Raw genomic sequence first — 23,250 nt, 5'->3', positions numbered from 1 at the left:
TAGTTCATTGCTGTTTTTCAGTGCCTGATTATTAAAGCCTCATTGATCCAACAAGTAATTCCTATACCAATTTTTCAGGAAAGCTCTCTCAGAGTTGACAACTTGTTTACGAGAACGACTTTTTCGCTGGCAACAGATTGAGAAGATCTGTGGCTTTCAGATAGCCCATAACTCGGGACTCCCCAGCCTGACCTCTTCCCTTTATTCAGATCACAGCTGGGTAGTGCTGCCCCGAGTTTCCATTCCACCCTACCCAATTGCTGGAGGGGTTGATGACTTAGATGAAGACACACCCCCAATCGTGTCTCCATTTCCTGGTAAGTGGTGGCTTCAACAAAAAGTATTACAGTTTTTAAAGAAACTTCCCTACCATGTCTCTTGAGGAATTATGTACTTTGAAATGTCTAACACAAATATTTTCATTCTTCTTTTTATCCTTTTTGTTAATAATTTAAGGGTTTACTGTGAGACTACTGTATGTGGTATGCATATATTATATTTTATATATAAATGTATCATTTTTGGATTATTCAGGAATCAGCCCTTTTTCACTTGCTTAATCAAAAATGTTTACTTGAGCAGCTGCTACATAGAACTCATTGTATTGAATAAGTTTAAAATATAAGACTTTAAAAACATTCTTTGTAATTGAAATGAAAAGACACATTAAAAACATGACTTATGAGCCGGGTGTGATGGCTCACGCCTGTAATCCTGACTACTCTGGAAGCTGAGATCTGAGGATCATGGTTTAAAGCCAGCCTGGGCACTAACGGCTGTGAGACTCTTATTTCCAATTAACCACCAGACAACCGCAAGTGGCGCTGTGGCTCAAGGGGTAAGGGCAGTAGCCTTGAACTAAAGAGCTCAGGGACAGTGCCCAGGCCCAGAGTTCAAGTCCCATGACCAACCAAAAAAAAAAAGATATTTTACAGTAGAAATAAAAGTTAGGGGAAAGTGCCTTTAGACTCACCCTGTAATCCTTGCTACTAAGGAGGTTTAGATCCAGAGCATTACAGTTCAAAAAAAGACTGTGAAGACTTCATTTACAAAATAGTTGTTAAGCCAGGCTGTAGATGTATGTGGTGTGACTGGCTCAAGTGGTAGAGGACTAGCCGAATAAAACAAACCAAGCAAGCATGAAACCCTGAGTTCAAACCTTGGGACTAGCAGAAAAAAAAAAAAAAAAACAGTAGGGAAGGTCTTGGAACCCTGAATTCAAATCCTACCTCTTCTATTAACCACCTGTTGATTTTGAGTCTGTCTGTGATGTATTTTCAAAACTGTACTACTTATAGTCTGTTTTTTGGATTTTGTTTTGCTTTCAGAATTCTTTCATTTTCTTGAAAGAGTTGCTCTTTTTAACTCAAGTACTAAATCAGTGTATCTTTTAGCAAAATAAAACTACTGCTTTAGGGTTTAGAAAAACAGATACCTAAAATATGTAAAATTTGTGTCATTTTCTATTTAAAATGAAAATACATATTTTAATACAAATTTATGTATATGTCATACACACATGAATACATACACATATATGTAAACAAATGTGTTTATATGTTTACATGTGCATAAATAAACATATACATATATTTCAGGGCTAGGGGAGGTCGGGAGGTCTTCTGATATCTGGACTGGCTTTGAACTCACAATGCTCCTGATTTCACCTTTCCAGTACTGGGATTACAGACATGCACTAGCACACGTTGCTAAAATTCTTAAAGATACTTTTGTTTTCTGTGTAGTGTTGTTTAACTGTGCACTGTGGTTGGAACATTTTTATATTGTGAAAATACATTTCACGTGAAATGTAAAGATAATAGCTTGGACTTCTTACAGAATTTTTTTTGAAGTATTTTATGTTTTGGTGGTACTAGTATTTGAACTCGGGGTTTCTACTTCCTACCCAAGTGCTCTCCCACTGAGCTGCCCCTAACTGAAGTTTTGAATGTACAATAGAAATCATTTGGAAAATTCTTCATCTTTGTTATTGCCTACCTCGCCCATTTACCCAATATTTGTGTGACTTTTTATAATGTAGATAGAACAAGGTTCCACAGAAGGAAGCTAAAATAATACTGTTCTCCAGTGTTTGGCTGGTTGAAATGTATATGGAAATTGTATTTTTTGAGACCAATCAAAACGTGACATTGAATAGTTTTTGGTTTGAATTTTTCTTTCTAACTCTTACCAGCTTTCCTGAAGTGAGCATTTGGAATCATTTCTAACTTTATAAAACATTTTGTGAAATAAAGCCCTCAATTTGCAAATTAAATATTAGTCAGTAACTACACTGTATCATTTCTCTGGTTTTAAGTCTCTGGTTTAAAGGCCCACCTACAGGACCATGAAAGAGAGGAGGCAGTAAACTCTCCAAGAAGGTGAGCGGAGTAGGCAGATTGTAAGTGCAGTGATCAATAGAAGTGTGTGTTCTCACTCATCTCCCTTACCCATGCTGCAAGGTAGTGATAGTTGCTAAGTTACATCTAGATCCTGGCTGGCTCTGCAGTGTGAATGTTGTCCATTGTGTTTGTTCATTTGAAATATATGCTGTTTAGCTTTCCAAATACAACCCTGATAGATAAACTACATGCACTCACTGGATTTGTAAGATTTTAGTTTTATTTTAAATACTTAATTATTCAGAACCAGACATGTACTTAAAGATGCATTCTGTAACTGTTTTTCTCTGCCTTTATTTGTATTTAAAAAAAAACCCCACCATGGTTTATGCCAACATAAATAACTATACAATCACTAAAATATTTAATACTTAATGTGAATACATGGTTTAAGTTTTAAATGATTGTAATATATTAAATAATATGTATTTTTAAATGTAAAAAGTATTGGTTTGCAATTTAATTTGGTATTTTTATAAAAAGTTGAGATCTCATTTATGATCTGCAATATAACTCATGCTGCATCGCAGTGGAGAGCTTTGCCTCCACCTGGTGGTACTGCAGTGGTACTCCATTCTGCTAAATAGAAAATAATACTTTCTGGACCTAATGGGAAGCTGTTAGCAACAAGTGCATCACAGGTAGGATAAAGGTGCTTCATTTAAATGACAACCACAGTGCTTAAATTTTTAAAATCAGTTATATGTCCTATTTAATGTTTGAAATAATGACAAGAAAATATGCCTGTGATGCATGAAGGGCAAAGTAAAAGATTCTAATACAATACTCAGAAAAAAGCATAATATGTTTAATGATGTTTGAAGAAAACCAGAAAACGATAACATTAGCTAATTGTGAGTAGTAGAACAGAGAGCATAGTTTTTCTTTTTTAAATATCCGCTAATGGATTTTAGGGTAGGAATATAGTAAGTTTATTTCAAATTTCTCATAAAGCCATTCAAATGTAATTAATCTACTGAAACAAATATGCCTGTCCACCACTAAGATAAACAGGTTTTAATACTTTGCCTTTCAATTTTCTTCTTCTCTGAGATGAGCCATTACAGATACATTGAAACCACATCGGCTCCCCTTGCCACTAGTAAAGTTGTGTACCATGTTTTCCTTTTATTAAATACATGTATACCCATAGCAATTTAGTATAAGTATCAGTATCAATATGTAACTTTGCTCAGAGCTGTGTTTCAACGTTTTCTGTATATGTACAGCCTTAAGTGACTGCAACTGTTTGATATGAGTTAATTGTAGCTAATTTAGGCACTGTATTTAAAAACTATAATGGATCTGTTTTCCTACTTAGAGATTCCTAGCATAAGAAGTGTCTTTACTTGGATTTCTTTGCATATAGCTCTTGAGTTTCTCTTCATAGACTCAGGAATAGATTGCTGGTCATTGGGGAGGCACGCTGTCATTGCCAAGTTACTCTCAAAATGGTTCTGTTAGTTTACATGTGCACTCTTACAAAGAGTTCTTATTTGCCTTTATCCCCACTGGTACTTGGAATGTTTTGATTTATTTTGCAACTGAACGCTTGAAATAATGCCTTATTATTCCTAGCACTAGTTCCTTGATGTCTCTTGTGGTGGAATGCCATTTCATCTGCTGACATTTGTTGTTAGATTTCTCTTCGAGTTACACGTATTACGTTGAAATTCCTCCAAGATTTCCTATGATTTGGAAGCGTTCCTTGTATTTTCTGGTCATTTGAAAGTTGCAGATATTTTCTCGTAGGCTTTGGCATTTTGATAAGTTTTGCTTTTTAGAACATGGTATATTTTTGTTTGTTGTCTTAAAAGTTTTTTTTTAATATATTTTTATTGTAATTAATAGAAGGGTTACATGATATTTGCCAGATAGATGGTGCCTTAATTCCCACACATTGATACCCTTTCACATGTCATGGTCCCCATTTCCCTTCCCCCTCCCCCGCCCCTCATCTTGTTTTCCCCTATTCCCTATCCAATTTCAGATAACCAAATACAATTATGTCCGATATATCAGGTAACAAAGTGAGATAGTGTAACAATATGAGATGACCAAGGGACAATTTTAATCCTTTAGTTCTTTAATTTACCTGGAAGTTATTTTTGCTCATTGTGTGAGGTTGGAATCTAACTACATCTCTGATGTATGGGTAACCGTTTGTCTGAGCATACTTCCCACTTCATCCCTGCTGATTTATGATAACCCCTTCTCTCCAGGAATATGGAAACACATCTAGCTATTTTTTTTAATTTTTATTTCTGCCAGTTCTACTCTCCTTTGGACATTATAACTTTACTGGAAGTTTGGTATTTAGTAAGACTAAATTCTCGTTTATTTAACTCCAGAATCTTGACCAGTTATATTCTCTCTTTCTCTATCTCTCTCCCTCTGTCTCTCTGTCTCTGTCTCTGTCTCTCTCTCTCTCTTTCTCTCTCTCTCTCTCTTTTTGGTTGGTCGTGGGGCTTGGACTCTGAGCTTGGGTGCTGTCCCTGAGCCCTTCAGTTCAAGCATATCACCCTACCTCTGGTTGAGCCACAGCACTACTTTTGAATTCTAGTGCTTAATTGGAGGTAAGAGTCTCACTGGCTTTAGTGGCTGGGCTGGCTTTGAATCTCAATCCTCAGATCTCAGCCTCCTGAGTAGCTAGGATTACAGGCGTGAGCCACTGCTCCTGGTCCAATTATTATTATTATTAATAATTATTTTTTGGTGGGTCACGGGGCCTGGGCGCTGCCCCTGAGCTCTTCAGCTCAAGGCTACTGCCCTATCCCTGAGCCAAACCCCACTTCCTGTTTTCTAGTGATTAATTAGAGATAAGAATCTCTTGGACTTTAGTGCCCGGTTTGGTTTTGAATCATGATCTTCAGATCTCAGCCTCCCGAGTAGGTAGGATTACAGGCGTGAGCCATCATGTCCTGCTGCTCATAATATTTTACAAGTATCAAATGTCAATTTTATTGTGAAAATAAATCTTTATGTTCTTTATATTACTTATTTACTGTGCCCAAAAACTTTTTATTGATTAATCAGGTATCACTTTTTTCTGCTTGATTTCATTTTTTTCACTCCTGAAAAAAAACTTTTGGTTTTAGCTCTGGCCCAAAAGGAACTGAGACTCTTATCTCCAACTAACCTCTAGAAAACAGGAAGTGGTGGGACTTGGCTCAAGGGTAGGGTAGTAGCCTTGAGCTGAAGAGCTCATGGACAGTGCCCAGGCTCAGAGGTAGAGCAGTAGTGTTGTGCTGAAGAACTCAGGGACAGCGCCCAGGACAAAAGTCCCATGACACATAAAAATAAACAAACTGTGGGCTTTGTTGACATTTTCTATTATTTCTGCTCTCCTCTTTTGTATCCTTTAGTGAAGCATTTGTTTCAACATTTAGACACTTAACTCTGATTTTTTTTGGCTCTTATTTCCCCCTTAACACATGATTGTAAAATTGTGACATTCTCATTAACTATTTGACAAAATTTGATATGTATGACTTTATTATCACCAGGAATTTCTGATTTCTAATATGTTCCTTTCTTAAGGATTACTTGAAATTTTAGTTTCTACATATATGTATGTTTTATTTTTTCTCCAGTTATCATTTTTAATTGGTTTATGTTATACATAGGGTATATCATGACATTTCTACACATGAATATAATACACTTTCATCATATTTGCCCCATCTATTGCTTTTTATTGTCCCTCCTTTCCCTTTCTCTTCTACCTTCCCACTAGTCCTTGTTTCATTTTCATAACTTTGGCTGGGTAAAGAGAGGAAACTTGATACTTACCTTTATGAAATTGACTTTTTTAACATGATCATCTTTATTTCCATCTATTTTCCTATAAATTACTTAGATTCACTTTTCTTCATGTTTTTATTGCATATATATACCAAAACTGTTCATTTTCTGCTGATGGACATCTAGTCTGATTCTTTAATTTTGCTATTATGAACAGTGTTGCAGTGAGTGCAGAGTTTTTTCTATAGTTAGCTAATTTGATTCTTTGGAAGTATATTTGGAAATGATAGGGCTGAGTCATGTGGAAGTTATATTTTTATATTTTCGATGAACCTCTATATTGATTTCCATTGTGGTGGGACTAATTTATTTCCTACCAGAACAACTGAACAAACATTCCTTTTTCTCTGCATCCTCACCAGCATTTATTGTTATTAATTTTTAATATCTTAAAGTAGCTGCAATAAGGTGTTATAACTCAAAAAATTAGTTTCTATCTTGATTGATATCACTCCATTCATTATTCTCTACTATCCAACTATTTCTTTTTTATGATAGCCCATTTTACAGGGCTAAAATAAATCTGTATAATTTTGGAAGTGGAACATTTCTCAATGATGGCAAGACAAGACATGGGACCATCTGAAGGTCAGGGGAAGAGAAATGAAAATCCTGATTGGTTTAGCATCAGATCAGTCTTAGAATTGTGGTTGCCATGGGTGCTGATGAGGTGCAGGAGGACTGAGAAGTGACCAGTGAGGTAAAGGCAGTAGGTTTTTATTGCCTAATTCATAGCATGAGCTTCAGAAGGAACCTGTTTTTATAGATGAAGGAGTTAAGGATATGCAGACAGTATTGGAGAATGAAGAGGCAGCCATCCAGCTTACTCTTGATGCTCCAACACTAATGACATGTGACATGGACAATCCTAGCTTGAGCAGGTTGTACTTAGGCAAGCCATGCTTTAATATGATAAAGATATGGGATGTCTTTGTGGTGATGACCCTGAGAATAAATGACTTCATGCCTGAAGCACACAAGACTGATAGCACACACATGATGGTTGCCTATATTTAGTCCCATGAGAATCCATGTTTAGGAATAGAAATGTTCAAACATGCTGTAATATTTCAAGAGATAGCCACTGATGAGTGTCTGGACAACTTTGTTTGTGGTTATTTTCATTTCAGTTTTATTTTGTGCATTTGAAAGTGAAAGGTTAAAATGTACAAATTATAAAAGCATAGTACCTGAGCAGTTTTAAAACAGAACACTAACCATTTGTGTATAGTTCTCATTTTTTAATTTTACATCATGTTATACACCTTTGCTATATTTAAAGGTAAAGGTACTTTTAACGCATAATCCCTCCTTATCATTTGTTTTCCTGGTACTGGTGTGTGAACTCAGAACCTTGCACTTGCTTGGCTTGCTTGCTCAGCTGGTATTCTACCACTGGAACTATGCTTCCAGCCCTGCTTTTTGCCTGTTATTTGGGAGATGAAGTCTCACGAACTTTTCTACGTGGACTGATTGGCTTCAAACTGCAGTTCTCTAGATTTCAGCCTCCTGAGCAGCTAGGATTATAAGCATGAGCCACTGGTGCCTGGCTCATAATTCTAATCCTTTATAACTTATTTATCAAGCAAAAGTAAATGTCTTTTAAGCCCTATTAAAATTTCTATACTTGAGATAAATGTTTAAAACCTTACTTTAACTTTTAGTGTTTAAATCTGAGCAGTAGCACCGTAGAAGCAGTTTTATCAAAAATTTGAGGCAAAAGAAATTAGGTTTGGAAATAACAACTTACTTTATTTCACTAATTCTATGTTTTAATACTAACATCTGTAAAAGAAAGGGTCTGTTAGATATAGACTTAAAAATAAATATGCTTTACTAATATTTAAATTGAAGGGTTATAGTGGATAAATTATATTGTGGTTAGTGATGTTACTTTTTTGTAAGACAGTGTCTTTATGTTCACTTTTTAATTTTTAGACTTGTTGCTATTTTTGTTATATCTTTATTTCTTAGAGTTTAAATATTCCTAGCTACTTGAATAAAGAAAGATCAAATCATGCATTTGCAGGAACCGTGAAGGGAACACTAGGCATCACTCGTGTTTTCATTGGCTTATGTCTTTTAGGGACTGTGGCTAAACCTGCTGGATCTTTAGCCCGAAGCAGCAGCTTGTGTCGCTCTCGCCGTAGCATTGTGCCCTCTTCACCACAGTCCCAGCGAGCCCAGCTTCCTCCACATGCTCCTCATCAAGCCCATCCTCGTCATCCTCACCTGCCTCAGCATCCCCAGCACTCATTGCCTTCCCCGGATCCAGACATCCTCTCAGTGTCAAGTTGCCCTGCACTCTATCGGAATGAAGAAGAGGAGGAGGCCATTTATTTCACTGCCGAAAAGCAATGGTACGGGCAGTGAAGAACTTGCAGAATATGGAGCTGTGTTGGAATGAGGGACATGAAGAGGGGTATTGAGGCAGAAAGTGAGGTGCATCGTATTGGCTTTCTGTGCCTGTGTAACCAGGTGCCACAGGCTCAGTGGCTTCATATGAGCACTCAGATCTACATCAGAAGTCGAATAGTGTAACTATTTCTGCTCAGGTTGCCAAAAGCCTAAAATAAAGGTATTGGCTGAGCTATGTTCTCTTTAGTTTAGGATCTCTCTCAACACTCATATGTTGAGTAACAGAATTCAGTTCCTAACGGCTGCCTGTTATTCCTTTCAACGTGTCCTCCAGCTTTACATGGAGCCAGCAACAGAATTTTCCTTGTATAAATTCAGCCTTTGCTCCGAATCTCTAACCCCTTCTATCTCAGAGCTCTGGACTCCAGTGTAGTTACTTAGACAATAATCTCTCTATGTTAAGTTCCAATTTGAGACCTTAGTTTTATCTGTGACATCTTTTCCCAATAGCACTTACATTTTGTCTGTAATTAAATATCTAGTAAAGGTACATACACACTACAGGTAGAGGCTAGGGATCTTTAAGCCATTCTATAAAGAAGTAGGTAGGTATTTGATATATAAGCTTGTCTAGAAGCCATTGGGCACATTTGCCTAGGTTAGGCTCTAAACGTAAACTTGTTAAATGAATAATTTTATATTAGAATATAAATGTTTGAGTATAAAGCACCAAATATGCCAACATGCAGGGTGCTCTCAGTTTCCCCTTATGGCTTTTACCCTAAATCTGGATGGTATTTATCATTAAATAATCATTTTTTATCCATAATTACCTATTAGTTCAAAGTAATTTTATGACTAACAAGTGATCAGCGCAGCTTCTTCTGAAAAGGAGAATGTATTCTCATTACAATTTGATAATTGTACCAAGTACCAAGGTACTTTAGGACTAATTTGTGTGTGTATTTTTACAGTATAACCATGGTCACCAGCAAGATAGCTTTGTGTGGTTTCTGGAAAGTGTTAGGAAAACTAGACAGATATCCTCATTGTCCAAGCCTGGTCCCTGTGGTTCATTCCTATAATCCTAGCTACTCAGGAGGCTGAAATCTGAGGATCATGGTTCAAAGCCAGCCTGGGCACAGGCTGAGACTTATGTCCAATTAACTACCAGAAAACCAGAAATGGAGCTGTGGCTCAAAGTGGTAGAGCTGTAACCTTGAGCTGAAGAGCTCAGGGGCAGTGCCCAGGCACAGAGTTTAAGTCCCACAACAGACCAAACAGAAAAAAAAAAAAGAAAAATATTTGCACTATTCAATAAAAGTTTTCCTATCAGTGTAAGGTCTCATGTCAGATAACAGTGTGAGTGTCCGAAATTCATAGCTGTCTCAAAAGTAGAATTTGAATTCAGAAAATGTTTCTTCCTCTTTTTTTAAGGCTCTCAACTATTGAACCACCAGAGTCCTTACAGAGGACTAACTATATATATATATATATGCATATTATGCATATATATGTTTCATTGAACCATTCCTAGAAATGTCTTTTTTATACGTGTCAAACCTAATGAATTTAACTGTGTGCACCTAGAGAGAAAAAGGAATAGAAAATTAACATCAATAGCATGTACAAGTAAGTGCACTACCCCAAAGAAAACTTGTGCTAGAAAGAATATAAATGTAAATTGTACATGTGCTGTGCCTACACTGCAAATCGGATTAGTTATGGGGAAGAGTCATTATATTAGACTATCACATGTTTTGATTTTAGAACTAGAAGTAAGAGTAAAGATCAATCAAATTTTCTTACTATAACAGGAAAACTGAGAATCCACATTTCCAAAGCTGGGTATATTCTCTTCAAACATTGTTTAGTGTCTGTTTGATATGTTTTTTGAAATAATTTAAACTCAGCATAGAAGTTAACACTCATAGAAGCCAAGTGATATAGTTGTAGTTGTGTTTTTCTTTCTTTCCTCTTCTGTCTCTTCCTCTTCCTCCTCCTCCCCCTCCCCCTTTCCTTCTCCACTCCCCTCTTTCCCCTTCCTCTTTCCCCCTCTCCTTTCCTCTCTCTCTCCTCCCCTCTCGCTCTCCTCCCCTCTCTCTCTCCTCCTTTTTCTATATGGCTGTTTTTATGGTTTTGTCAATGCAGATGAGAGGTGCTTTGGCATTGCATTTTATTTTTTAAAATGTCATTACTGGGGCTTGAATTCACTTAGCTTTTCCACACCCAGGTAGCGCTATAGCACTTAAGCCTTGCTTCCAGTCCCTAAGCCACATAGTCCTAAGAAAAAAAATTCAAAGAATTGTAAGTAAACATCCCTCCCTTCCCCTCCCTACTACTAGTGTCTGAAGTCAGGTCCTTACACTTGGCAGAATGGCACTGTACCACTTGAGCTATGCCTCCGGCCATGTTTTCACTGGTAATTTCTGAATTAGGGAACTCCTTTCATGCCTGGGCAGGAGCCCAAGCTGTGATCCACCTATTTTTAGGCTTCTCGTCATTGAATGGATAACAGGTATTTGCCACTGAATGCAGCTTCTCTCTGGAGATGGAGGCTCGATGATTTTTCCGTCCGATCAAGTAGGTATTGATTACAGGAGTGAGCCACTACCATCAGCTGGCAGAGCAGCTTTCAGTCTTGGAGGAGATCTCACATGGATTGGGTTGACTGGGGTGTCATTGCCTCCAGCCAACTGTAGGTTAGAAAGGCCAAAAACTAGATAGACATTTGCACTGTCCAATAAAAGTCGTCTTCCTGATCTCTCCTGTGCTGACCTTGAACTGTGATCCTCCCTTTTCCCACCTTCTGGTAAGCTAGGATTAGAGGCATGAGCTACTGCCAGGCAGCTAGTAAGTCAGCTTTTGATGTGAGGATCTAAAGAGCTTCAGGAAATATCAGTATGTTCCATTCAGTTACTAATTATCCACTCAGCAAAAAGTCACTTCACAGTGACTCTGATTGATTTCTGAGTTTGGTCATTTTATCCTTTCTAAACTTCCTCCTGCCTTTGGAAGCACTAGCAAATTGTGAAAGCATTTGGAAGCTCTGTCTTACAGTAGTCATGTTATATGAAATCATTAATTAAACCTTAAGAAAAATTGTTTTAGCTGGCCATCCATGGTTCATGCCTATAAATCCTAGCTACTGAAGATGCTGAGATCAGAGGCTGGAAACCAGCCCAGACAAACAGATTCACTAGACTCTTACCTTCAGTTATCCAGCAAAAATAGGAACTGTTCAAGTGGTAGATATATATCTATGTAAATAAATATTACTTATCTAATATATTATTTAAGTCTTTATTATAATCTAGGGGTTTTGTACCTTCTAGTAAATGTAATCTTCACTGTACTGTTGGAATAAGGTATACAGAAATGTCTAAGTTCAATCTAACAGCTACCTAAAATATGATTTTATCATTAAGTATTTGTCAAAAGTAAATGCAAAAACAATATGAAGCCCAGCACTGGTGGCTCACACCTGTAATCCTAGCTAGTCTGGAGAATGAGAGCTTAGGATCACAGTTCAAAGCCAGCACAAAAGTCCATGAGACTCCTGTCTCCGATCAACCATCAGAAAACTGGAAGTGGCACTGTGGCTCAAAGTGGTAGAGCACGAGCATTGAGCTAAGGAGCTTAGGGACAGCTTCCAGGTCCAGAGTTCAAGCCCTACCACCACCACCAACAACAAAACAAACGAATATGAAAAACAGTAGTAATTAAAGATCACCAAAGTGAGAGATCGTTCAGTTTATTCATTCCACAAATGTGAGTTTAGTCATTGCTGCAGCAATGCTGGTCACTTGATCCTGGCCAGGTAAATTCTGATCATATGTGTTCTTGTCTTCTGCGCTGTCCATTTTCTCACTTTATTTCTTTGCCAGGTTACTTTTACCTTGTCAGTACCTTTCATTTCTTAATCTATCTTTTTCACAGAATAAACAATACTTATGTTGGGCTCAGGATGTGAAAAATAGAATTAGTCATGTTTCCTATTCCTCATTATTCCATCTTTTTCTTTCTCATTCATTTGTTACAGTCTTACCATGAGCTTTACATTATTCTTGTGCAGAGAATGCAGAAGTTTTTTTATATAGCAATAGCATAAGCAAGTAAATATAAAACGTTATTTTGCTACTGGTACATGGTGGGATGTTGAAGATAGGTAAAAGGAAAATTTGTGCTCCTTTCCACAGGTGATTAGGGGGGCCTCCCTGGGGAGAGAGCAGTAGCTTAAAGGACACAAAGCGATAAGCCACACAGAGTTGCAAAGCAAGGTAATAACAGAGAAGCAGTAGGAGCAGCTAAGCTTTGTGGGAGTGTGTGCATGTTGCAGGATCAAGACAGGTGCCGTGGCCAAATGAGGAACAGGTGGACATGGGGATGGAGAGCTGGCCAGACCAGATGTACCGGGTCTTGTAGCAGGGACTTTGGATTGGAAGGTCTTGAAGTGAATGAGGTGTGGTGCTGGAACTTGTTTGAAGTCCCACTACTGGCTGCGTAGAGAAGTAACTGAGGGAAGCGCAGGCTGGAAGCAGAGAGCACGGTTAGGAGCAGTGGGGTCATTTAGGTGAGGTCACACAGGGAGGCATTTCCTGTTCGATGGCTATTGGGTTATGAACTTCAGTTTTCTACCCTTCTTTCTCTTTTGTCTGTAGAGAAAGTGGGAGAAATAGTCACAAAAGAATAATTCTGGGAAAATTTATTGATGATCCACTTTTCAAAACTAGCATCATAGGGTTACCTTTCACCTCCTCTCCACTGTTTTACTCCTGCCTGTTCCCTTTTTAAAGCTCTGTTTAGATTGTACATTTTAGTATAGTGTGTTTCTTTACTTCCTTAAGGAACTATATTTCATAACGTCAGTGGCACATAAATGAAGAGAAAAGCAGTGACAAAACTCCATTTCAACTATATAGATTCAGAAAAAAAAGTCATTGAAGAAAACAAAACTTGAAATGTTTAAAAGAAAAAGAAAAAAGAAAAACCTATAATAGCCCAGTGCTGGTGGCTCATGCCTATAAACTTAACTACTCAGGAGGCTGAGATTTGAGGATTGCTGTTCAAAGCCAGCCCGGGCACAAAAGTCCTTGAGACTCTCATCTCCAGTTTGCCACCAGAAAACTGGAAGTGGCACTGTGGCTCCCGTGGTAGAAAACAATAGCCTTGAGCTGAAGAGCTCAGGGGCAGCACCCAGGCCCAGAGTTCAAGCTCCACGACCGACAAAAGAAAAAAAAAACCCTTTTCGATATTCAGACATTTTTATTTGCCTCTCAATTGAAGAAAGGATACTTATTTTCTTATATTTTTTCTTTGTGAGATTTTATTATAGTATATTTAAAAAATAAAGCAACTTTTAAAAGCTATATTAAATGTATACAGAATTGTAGCATTGTTTTAACGTTTTAGCAAATAATTAGTGCATGCAGATTTAGTTTAAATGTCTGTCAGTCCCCTTAGGGACACACTGATTCCAGTTTACCATTGATTATCTCACTCAGGGAAGTGCCAGACACAGCTTCAGAATGTGACTCCTTGAACTCTTCCATTGGAAGGAAGCAGTCTCCTCCCCCAAGCCTCGAGATATACCAACCAGTGTCTCCTCGGAAGATATCCAGAGATGAGCTCTCCCTAGAGGATTCTTCCAGAGGAGATTCACCCGTGACGGCAGATCTCTCCCGGGGCTCTCCTGATTGTGTAGGTCTGACAGAAACGAAGAGTATGATCTTCAGTCCTGCAAGCAAAGTGTACAACGGCATCTTGGAGAAGTCCTGTAGCATGAACCAGCTCTCTAGTGGCATCCCGGTGCCTAAACCTCGTCACACATCATGTTCCTCCACTGGCAATGAAAGCAAACCAGTTCAGGAAGCCCCAAGTGTTACCAGGATAAGCAGCATCCCCCATGACCTTTGTCATAATGGAGAGAAAAGCAAAAAGCCATCAAAAATCAAAAGCCTTTTTAAGAAGAAGTCTAAGTGACCTACCTGGCTGTTTTGTTGGGATTCCATTTCAGTAGCACCTGTACACTTTTTTTTCCCATCCATCCTCTACTCCCTATTTTTGTTTTAATTTTAGGACTGCAATTAACTCCATTGGGGCTTTCGAAACTGGATGCCATAGTGGAATGTCCTGCAAGGCAACTGTCTACTGTCTGCTTATTTAAGTGACTACATAGCCAATTCATCAAGCCAATTACTGAAAAATCATTAAGAGATGAGACAGTTTACAGTCTTTTCCTGCCTATTTATTTCTGCATTTTTGATGGTGATGTATATACAATATTTTGTTGAAAGCCACTTTGGACTTACAAGCTTTAATGGACTAGTAAGCCAGCATGGGCTTGCAAATATTTCTTGTTTACCAGAGCATCTTCTTATCTTTCCACAGAGCTATTTACATGATGGACTATATAACTTAAAAGAAGTAAAACTAATTGCACTACTGTTTTCCAGACTGGAAAAAAAAAATCTCTGCAAGTTAAACTGTATAGAGTTTGTAAAATGACTGTGGATAGGGGACTGTTTTCACTTTTAGATCAAAATGGGTTTTTAAGTAGAAACTAGGGTTTCTAATTGACTTGATTTCTGGAAACGAAAACCCATGCTTTTATTATGGGACGCTTCTTCAAAATGCATTTAATATAAAGGTTCGAGTCCTGCTGTAAAGATCATGTTTTGTTTTCCCCAGGGCTTTCACTGTGATTTACTGCATTTCAGGCTGTATGATAAAAATATAAATAATTTAAGGAGAGAAACCTCTTGATTCCTTATGTGAATGGAAGAGCTAAAGCTTGATTGAAGGACTTAAAACATTCACAAGCTGAAACTGAGGTGGGGAGTGTGGGGATTCAGACCCTTGTTTACAGACTTTGAATAACTGCAAAGGACTTACGGTTTGTGAAAAATTTGTACTGTGGAAAAGATAATAAATTGGAGACAATATTGTGTGGGACTGCTGATTTTTGTTGATAGCACTCCACTAAAAACACTATGTTTTCTGGAGAGCTGTTTATGCTGTCTTGTTGCTTAATTGCAATGTGAGAAACAGTGATATTTTGGAAGTTGTCAACAAATTTTCTTTCTATTTTATATTGTCTGTCATATTTTTATGTAGTTTGAAATGTTTAAATGTTCTAATACCAAGATTAACAAATATAAATTTATGGTGCATTTAGATTGTGTTGTATTAATTTGCAAAGTTTGGTATTCATTAAATTAATAGGCTGTTGTAAAGCTTTCCTGTGACAAAAGTCACATAAAGTCCCAAAGTGCATTACTGTCTGGGGAGTTCCACCTTTAAGAATTCAGTCGTGAATACTCTGATAAATGCATTATGGATGGATGTTTGGATAATCAGCAGATACACATTAGCTAGAATGTGTTTTCAGCATAATGGCTAAACTATATCTTACCCACTGGTCTTTAGATGAAAATGCTGTTTGATAAATGAAATGATTCTTTGATATTTGTGTTAAAGGAATAATTAATTATTAAGATTGCAGAGAATTTCACAAAATCTATCAATTACGATTTTTTTCCATTGGTCCTGTTGCTAAAACCTAATAAGGTTTTGAATGATATTTATATAGGCTTATACTTTTATACTGAACAGACCAATATTGTAAGAATAAATATTGACTGAAATGACTAAAGCCTTTTGGATAATAAATAAATACTAAAGATAATCTGAAAGGTAAGGTTTTAGAACAAACTAAAGCTACCTAAGTGGCCGGGAGTTTGACCTAATGGTAGAGTGCTTGACCTGGGTTCGTTACTTTGGTACTGCATACATAGAAAAAGCTGGAAATGGTGCTGTGGCTCAAGTAGTAGAGCACTGAAAAAGCACAAGGACAGTGCTCATGCTCAAGAGCTCAAGCCCCAGGACTGGCAAACAAACAAGAACAACAAAAAAACCTATCTAAGAAGAGAAATAGTTATGCATAAAAAGTTGAAATGTTTATTCAGCGTTAAGTGTATATCTTTCATTTTGATGTAACTAGATAGGAGGAATTCTTCTCTTTGAAAAATTTAAAAGGGAAGAAAATTCTATTGTATGATTGATAGAAAAGGCAAGAGCTGATGGGGCATGGAGGCTGAGAGAAAGTACATGGACTTGTAGCCAGGTCACTGCTGCTCTCATCAGCCTGTGCTGTGAGTCAGCTGAGTGCCCCTGAATCTGGGGGAGGCTGGCCAGAGAGAACACACAGGGTTTCTTCCATCAGGGAGCATCTTGTGAATGTAGCATTTTCCACATTAATTTATAGATTCAGCCAAGGAATATTTACTACTTTATGTTGTTTACAATATTAATTTTGCATTAACACAGTACTCTGTATATCCAACAGGAAAGAAATGAATTTTGGAAAGCCACAATAATTTGTTTTATATCATTTCTATAATTTTTAATTACCCACTTGTTTTATATAAAGCTTTTAACTACTACCATGTCTTCTTGATTTTAAAAGTAATAACTTCCTTATTGTTAAAAGGTGGGGGAAAGCATTAGTAATAGGAAAAGTATAAAGAAAACAAGAGGAAGCAAATCAAATTTTATTACCCCAAATAACTACTTTGAATATTTTGGTATGTTTTCTGCCAGATACTTTTCTACATATTGATGTATATTTTGCATACATGAAATCATACTATATTCATTTTTATATCATTCTTTTTTAATATAAACATTTCTCAAATCATTAAAATTCTTTATGAGCAACATTTTAATGGCTGTATAATCATATGCTATTGTATGGATTTATCCTAATCTCCTTAAACATTATTCTGTCATTAAACATTAGGTTATTAATCAAATTCATGATATGTGGAGTGATAGCTTGGAACACCTATTAAGCACTTTATTGCCAGACACTGTTTTAAGCTCTAATATATATTCTCAGTTTTACACCAAACCCTGTAAAGTAGATACTTTAAAAAAGTATTGAAAATTTTTCATTTGGCTGATGAACCACTAGCCCAGAAAATTAATCATTTGCTGCAGGCTAACATAGCTAATAAGTGGCAGAGCCATTTTCTTAACTTTTCAGCCATATAGTTTATTTTTAAAGAAATGTATTGAAAACCTAGATGATTTTAGTTCATGTTTTTATAGATGTACAATGTGTATGCCTGGATGTACATACACACATATAGTCCACATACCTACTTGGGGTATAACTCATTTTAAAGATTTTGTCCATGTAGCCTCGCTTATAACATTCCCACAATATTTGACTGTGACTACTATTTTACTTCATACCATTGTTTCTGAGTTACCATTTGGTTAAATCTTGAATTTTTTTTTGTTGTTGTTTTCAGTTAATCAGCACTTGGTTTTTTGTTTTTTATCATATCTGTGTTCTTCATAATTTAAAAAGCGAAAAAAAGTTCTAAGCTTACATTTTTGTCATATTGATCCTAGTTTTAGCTCTTAAATAAGAGTTGTCTTGTTTAAAGTGGTAAGAGATAATACAGTCATTAAATGAGTGTTGCTAGTCCACTATGTACCACTGTTGTGAGACATGTGCTTACTTTAGCAAAATAGATTAGACAAGTTCTTATAAGGGATAGAAGTGCAAAACCAATGTTGGGGAGCTGGGAGCGTGTAGAGGAGGGACTGTACAGTTCAAATATACTAGGATGCTGAGTAATTTAATGGTGCTCCTTTGCAAAAGACATGAGGAGAACTATTGTGGAAACAGCTCCTAGGGACAAGTTATAGGCCTGATAATTGTTAGTCTGGTTTAGCAAATGAGCCTGCAATTACCGAGTTCCAGCCACACTTGATGATAGCAGTGAGGGTGTTTATTTGTGGGTAATGTGCAGAAGCATAACCTCTGAGCATTCCCATATAATCCTAGATAATGCTGATTTAAAGAGTTCCTCTTGCCGGCCTTCAAGTGGGATGACTAGTCTTTGTTGTTCAGGTATACCTGGGTAGATCCATATTGATCTTGAGTGAATTGGGGTCAGGTTTCATGCCCATCCTAAGATTTGTTTTTTTTTTTCCACAAGACTGAAGTTGCTTACAGGAACCTCTGTGTGGCTGTAACTGCTGCCGATCCATATGTGACAGTTTAGTGGCTTTGGTTCAGATCTTGATTTCTTCTTGGGGTTGAGACCAAATGTCTAGCCTCCTCTCCTGAGTTACACAGTTTCTGACTGCCAGATGCTCCAGCATCCTGACTAGATCTGTTGCAATGTCTTCAACATCAGCCTCCATGAACTTTGGGAGCACAGCAAGCTAGAAGGTAAGGAAGGCAGTTTGTCTTCAAGCCGACTTACAGATGTGTTCCAGATGGAGCCCCATGGTGGAGCCATTCCAGATCCCCAGTCCTTAATAGACAACCCTTTGCTCCCAGACGCTCCTCTTTCCCTAGCACATTCTTCCCTCTTGGACTTGGATTGTAAGACATCTTACCTGGATCAAAACAGTTCTTTGTGTCTTGCTTTAAATCTCTTCAGGTTCAAGTAGTTTTGTTCATAACACTGTCTACTGTTGCAGTTTTCCTAAGAATACCGTGTTTATTCCCTAAACAGCACATTAATCAAAAGCATTGTAGCTCAGCTCCACAATATCCAGGTGGGCTAATTTTTCTGTGTGTGAGAATGTGAAAGGATAAAGTTCCAGGCCCACCTCTCGTCCTCTGTGGTGTGGTGGCACCACAGGCTTGGAGAATTAAGATCACCAACAATGAGCTAGAAAGTTTCCAAAGTAAGAATGAGGATTTTTTTTTTAGAATCTTCATGAAAAATTCTCCCTATGATCTTCAAAATGTGTATCAAAAGAGAAATACAGTATCAAGAAATTAAAGGGGGCTCTGGGCAAGGGGATAAAAATAAATCTTTTGTGTAACAGGAACTACTATACAGGATTTGCCTTTGAAATTTAAAGTAAGAAAATTTGCCTGAAAATAGGACTGGGCCTTTAGCTCTAGGAAAAGATTGAAGAAAAAAGGAGAGGAAGGGTACATATATTGTCAGATGACCAAAACCTGTGTATTTGCTTCCTACATATCGCTACTGTACTGGACCCTTCCTAGTTTTTTATTTTTATTAAAATGAACTGAATTTCATTGATGAAATTGGCACAATAGATTTTTCTCTGGTTAAAACATTTCTGTGCCTTTTAGTCCTTGTGGAGTAAAATAAGCAGGCCTTTACACTCCTTGGCTTTCTGGCTTCTGAGTACACCCAACCAATCCTACACCACCCCTTGTAGTTTGCCTGCTTACTGCTTTTTGCTGAGGTTCCCTATTCAGTCTGGGCCGGCTATCTAAAGCTTTAACTGGTCATATCTCCAGGAAACTTCCTCCTGTGAGTGCTCCCGGCTGAAAGAGACACCACTTCTGTGAGTGTCCAGAGTTTTCTGTGTTTGATCATATCACTTGCCATACTACATTACAGCAACTTAGTTATTTGCTTGCCCAACAGAATAAACTACATATGTGCCAGAAACTTGCCTGTGTTACCTGTGAGCCCCCTAGACCCCCTAGAACTGGCAATTGAGGCAGACACTGAATACATTACATGCTTGGTGAGTGAATAAATGAATAATACCGCTGCTGCCTTCAGGTTCCAGGTCATTCAGGCCCTTCATGAATTGAAAGAATAGAAAATAGCTCAAGACTAATACCCAATACAAGTGAGTATTTTGTACTGATGTTTCATTGGCTCTGTGAGGAAAAAGGAAAAGATCAAAATGGCATGGGGTGACTTAGGGTGTTTTCTTGAAAAAATATTTTTAAACCTAGACTCTGTGATAAGTGATGAATGATGCAGTGGACCTTATGGGAGGAAAGATTCTTTCAAACTATGTGTACAGTTTTTCTCAGTAAAGATACTGAGCATATTCAGGCTGGTCTTTACCCTTCTCCTAAACTCAGTATTTATGGTAATATTTTATGTCTAGTAATTAGTGTGATCTTTTAACCAACAATTCTTTCAGTAATAACTTTGTGAGAGTACAAAGATAAGCACAGTTCTTACCTATTTCAATGCACAAATTCATAGTTACCACACTTAACATTTTGTTTCAATTTGGTGTTGGTGCTGAAAATGGGACTTGAAATCAGAACCTTTCCTATCTAGCCTGGCTTTGAACTTCAATCCTCAGATCTCAGTCTCCTGAATTTCTAGGAATTTCATGAGCCACCAGTACTCAGCTGCTACACATGCTATGAAGAAAGGTTCAAAGGTCTCTGAGATGATTGAAGTGAGGTCCAATTGAACTTGAAGGAAAAGGCTTTTACTAAGGAACTGACCCTGCAGACTTAAGAGGAAATTGATTAGGAGAAGAGATTTCTAAACTGAGCAATGGTAGTAATCCATGTGTAGAAAGATGTATGAAGACCCTTCTGTTAATTACAATAAAAATATGTGAAAAAATAAATAAAAATTTTAAAAAGAAGGATGTATGAAGGAACAAACCAGGTTCAAGAAACTTAAAAGCATAGACCCTGGATTTTAGTGAGGAAAGAAAAGGGATGAGATTGGCCTTCAAGCAGGCCACGTTGAAGAATTTAGACTTGACCCTGAAATGAACTCAAAATTACCAGCAAGGTTAAGGATATGAAAGAATACTCTGCTTCATTATTTCCAGATAGATTGAGAATAGTCTATCAGTTATATATCCTTTCTAATGCCTGATTCTCAAATACTAAGACAATAGCATCTGGTTTCCAAATGGAGGAAGACAAAAATAGGGTAAGAATGAGTGCTGCCTTGAAGGGGCTTCACGAGGACCCCAGGGAGAGCATGGGTTGTGGTGGGAAGTAGAGCTTCCCACATCATGGTACCTCAACAGGAATATATACAGGAATATATGTTCCCACAGTGCGGGAGGCTGGAAATCTCACGAAGATGTCAGCACGGTAAGGTTTGGGTGTGTAATTCCTGGCTTGAACATAGTCCCTCCCTGCTGTTCATGTGGCAGAGAGAGCTGGCAGACATAGGAAATTTCTTTCTTTACCAATTTAGAAAGCCATCAGTCTCATGGGATTAGATCACCATCCTTAGATGCTCATGTAATTTAAGCTCCTTAGAGGACTCATCTCTAGAAAAGCACATTGGGTTTAAGGTTTCAATATGAATGGAACAGTCCAAAATTCAGCCTATAGCAGGTCCTTTTAATACAAAACCCCGAGGCAGTGGTTCTCAATCAGGGCATAAAAAATTACTCATGGTTTGTAATCCTAGCTACTCAGGAGGATCGTGGTGTGAAACCAGCCCCTGAAGGAAAATCCGTGAGATTTTGTCTTGGTTAATCATCAGAATACTGAAAGTGGACTTGTGGCCCAAAGTGGTAGAGCAGAAAAGCTTAGGGATAGCACCCAGGCCTTGAGTTGGAGCTCCACGACCACCACCACCACCACCACCACCACCACCACCACCAAAAGCTCACAGGAACATTCTTTTTTTTTTTTTTTTTTTGGTGGGCGGGGGACTGTCATGGGGCTTGAACTCTGGGCTTGAGCACTGCTCCTAAGCTCTTCAGCTCAATGCTACCACCCTGCCACTTGAGCCACAGCACCATTTCCAGTTTTCAAGTGGTTAATTGGAGATAAGAGTATCATGGACTTTAGTGCCTGGGCTGGCTTTGAACTGCCATCCTCAGAGCTCAGCCTTCTGAGTAGCTAGGATTACAATCGTGAGCCAGCACACCTGGCTATGGGAACATTTTTAAAACTGACAAATAGAGAACCTGTCTTTCAAGTTTTGTTTCTTATGGATAGGGAATCCATTTTTTTTCTGAAATCTTGGGGGTGATTTTGATTTGCTAGATCTCTGCATTTTGCCTTTGGCCACATGCCCAAACCAGACATTTCCTCTTCCCTCCTCTATCATCCCTTTCTTTGTCCTCCTGTACCCCTTCCTCATTTGAGAAATATATCATCCCCTATTTTATTGTTTTGTAGGATTATATCATATATATATGTGTATATATATATATATATATATATATATTCTGACTAGGGACATTTGGGAAACCCAATATGTTCTGGAACTGCACGGACACAGCAGCTGCTCTCACATTTGTCGTGGTGCATGTTACTCATGCTGTATTCCTGACTGGATCATGAAACAAGCTGAACACTTGCTGGCTTGGGTGAGTACCGGGACGCCTGCCCTTCCCACAACTCAGTTACAGGACTTGAACGTGGAGAAGCGCAGTGAGAAACAGTCTTGGTAGTTTTTGTTCAGCTACAAATCACAGAAAAAAATACTAAGCAATGTATTAAGGTGCTCCCCCTCCTTCCCTTTCATTTACCAAGATATTGATAGAAAAGTGGGGGTGGGGGAGTTACTGCGGTTCTGAGGTGCTGTCAGAGATTGGGAATACCCAGTCTTCCTACTTTTCCATCCTTAGTTGCCTGATGACCCAAGACAATTGCTGGCGTCACATTCTTCTGTGGACAGGAGAAAGGCAGGGGGGAAATGGTACATTCTGGTGGATACTAGTTTTTTGTAAAGAGATTTTTAGGACCTCCTTTTTTAGTGCAAGGGCCAGAGAAATGTTATATAGCTACTGTTAACTAGATAAGCTAGAAATGTTGTGGGTTGATAATTGATTGGATGGTTGACTGCATGCCCTCAAACACAATTGGGGTCCCTCCCTTTTAGTCGTTCCTATCATGCCTGCCTGCCTGACTGCCTGCCTTCCTTCCTTCCTTTCTGGTGGTTACTTG

At 37.9% G+C, this 23,250-nt stretch overlaps 1 protein-coding gene across 2 annotated transcripts in view; it reads left to right on the top strand.

Annotated features, from left to right (window-relative positions):
- Positions 1-15,740, top strand: part of Stim2 (stromal interaction molecule 2) — a 106,194-nt gene extending 90,454 nt beyond the window's left edge. For both annotated transcript variants that reach the window (XM_090343734.1, XM_090343733.1), the window contains 3 exons: positions 79-317; positions 8,293-8,566; positions 14,069-15,740. In XM_090343734.1, the coding sequence (XP_090199860.1) occupies positions 79-317; positions 8,293-8,566; positions 14,069-14,546 (991 nt within the window). In that variant the 3' untranslated portion in view covers positions 14,547-15,740. The remainder of the gene's footprint in view (positions 1-78; positions 318-8,292; positions 8,567-14,068) is intronic.
- The last annotated feature ends 7,510 nt before the right edge of the window (positions 15,741-23,250 follow it).

This window comes from Megascapheus bottae, chromosome 13 (assembly GCF_031878675.1).
Source record: "Megascapheus bottae isolate mThoBot1 chromosome 13, mThoBot2.hap1, whole genome shotgun sequence".
Taxonomy (NCBI): domain Eukaryota; kingdom Metazoa; phylum Chordata; class Mammalia; order Rodentia; family Geomyidae; genus Megascapheus; species Megascapheus bottae.
This window is presented reverse-complemented; position numbering and strand designations above follow the sequence as displayed.